Genomic DNA, 726 nt, shown 5'->3' with positions numbered 1-726 from the left:
TCGATGTGGCACCTCGGGCACGATCGATGTCCTCGGTGGAAGTGGCCAAGGATGCAGCTCTTGCAGACTACCATCATGTGGGTTGGAGAAACATCCCAGAAATGTACATGAATGGAGACACTCGGGAAGGGTGTGCGCGTCTCGAAAGAATCCTTGGCACAAGATACACACCAAGTGCGGATGGATGGCTGCGGCTAGCACCATCTCCACGGGTCGCAGCAGTTTCAAACTGTCACTGGGAGTTCGATGTGTTGGGGTTGGCCCCAGACATACGAGCTATGAATCAAGCAATGCCGTCGTCCCACCCTCGAACATGAAAAATGCATTCACGGGCTTATTTCAAACGTGCAAAATAGACAGCAGGCCCCTTGACCACCCCATTGTCACGGATTTCGACATTTGGCAGCCTCTCCACGAGCTCCTTGAGGCTTGGCGCATGCTCTTTGACCGAGAATGTCGGGTCCATCTGCTTGAGCTTGTTGCCAACCGCCGCCAAGATGGACCATCCATCGGGTTGCTTGCAAGCTGCAATAGCCTGACACACAGTCTTCTACTGACAGGAACCTCAACGTCAGTGGACCGTCCGCGTGGACAGGTCATTGTGGCCGTCCAATGCGCGCTGCATCTGATCGTTTAAGCGCACCTGCTTGGCGACGGTTCCATGCAAGGCCCGTGCGGATTTCTGTCTCGAAAATCTCGTACAATTTCCTTCTCGGCGCGACGACT

The 726-nt window shown here is 54.5% G+C and overlaps 1 protein-coding gene across 1 annotated transcript; it reads right to left on the bottom strand.

Annotated features, from left to right (window-relative positions):
- Positions 1–334: 334 nt before the first annotated feature.
- On the bottom strand, positions 335–625 carry H310_14703 (hypothetical protein; the record flags this gene model as incomplete). The annotated part of the gene is made up of 2 exons (XM_008882607.1): positions 335–535; positions 581–625. 2 exons carry the CDS (start codon positions 623–625, stop codon positions 335–337), a joined length of 246 nt encoding a protein of 81 aa, XP_008880829.1.
- Between the last annotated feature and the right edge of the window lie 101 nt (positions 626–726).

The sequence above is a fragment of the Aphanomyces invadans genome (assembly GCF_000520115.1).
Source record: "Aphanomyces invadans strain NJM9701 unplaced genomic scaffold supercont1.82, whole genome shotgun sequence".
NCBI classification, from domain to species: Eukaryota; Oomycota; class Saprolegniomycetes; order Saprolegniales; family Verrucalvaceae; genus Aphanomyces; species Aphanomyces invadans.
Note: the sequence above shows the minus strand (reverse complement) of the source record. Positions and strands in the feature narration are given on the sequence as shown.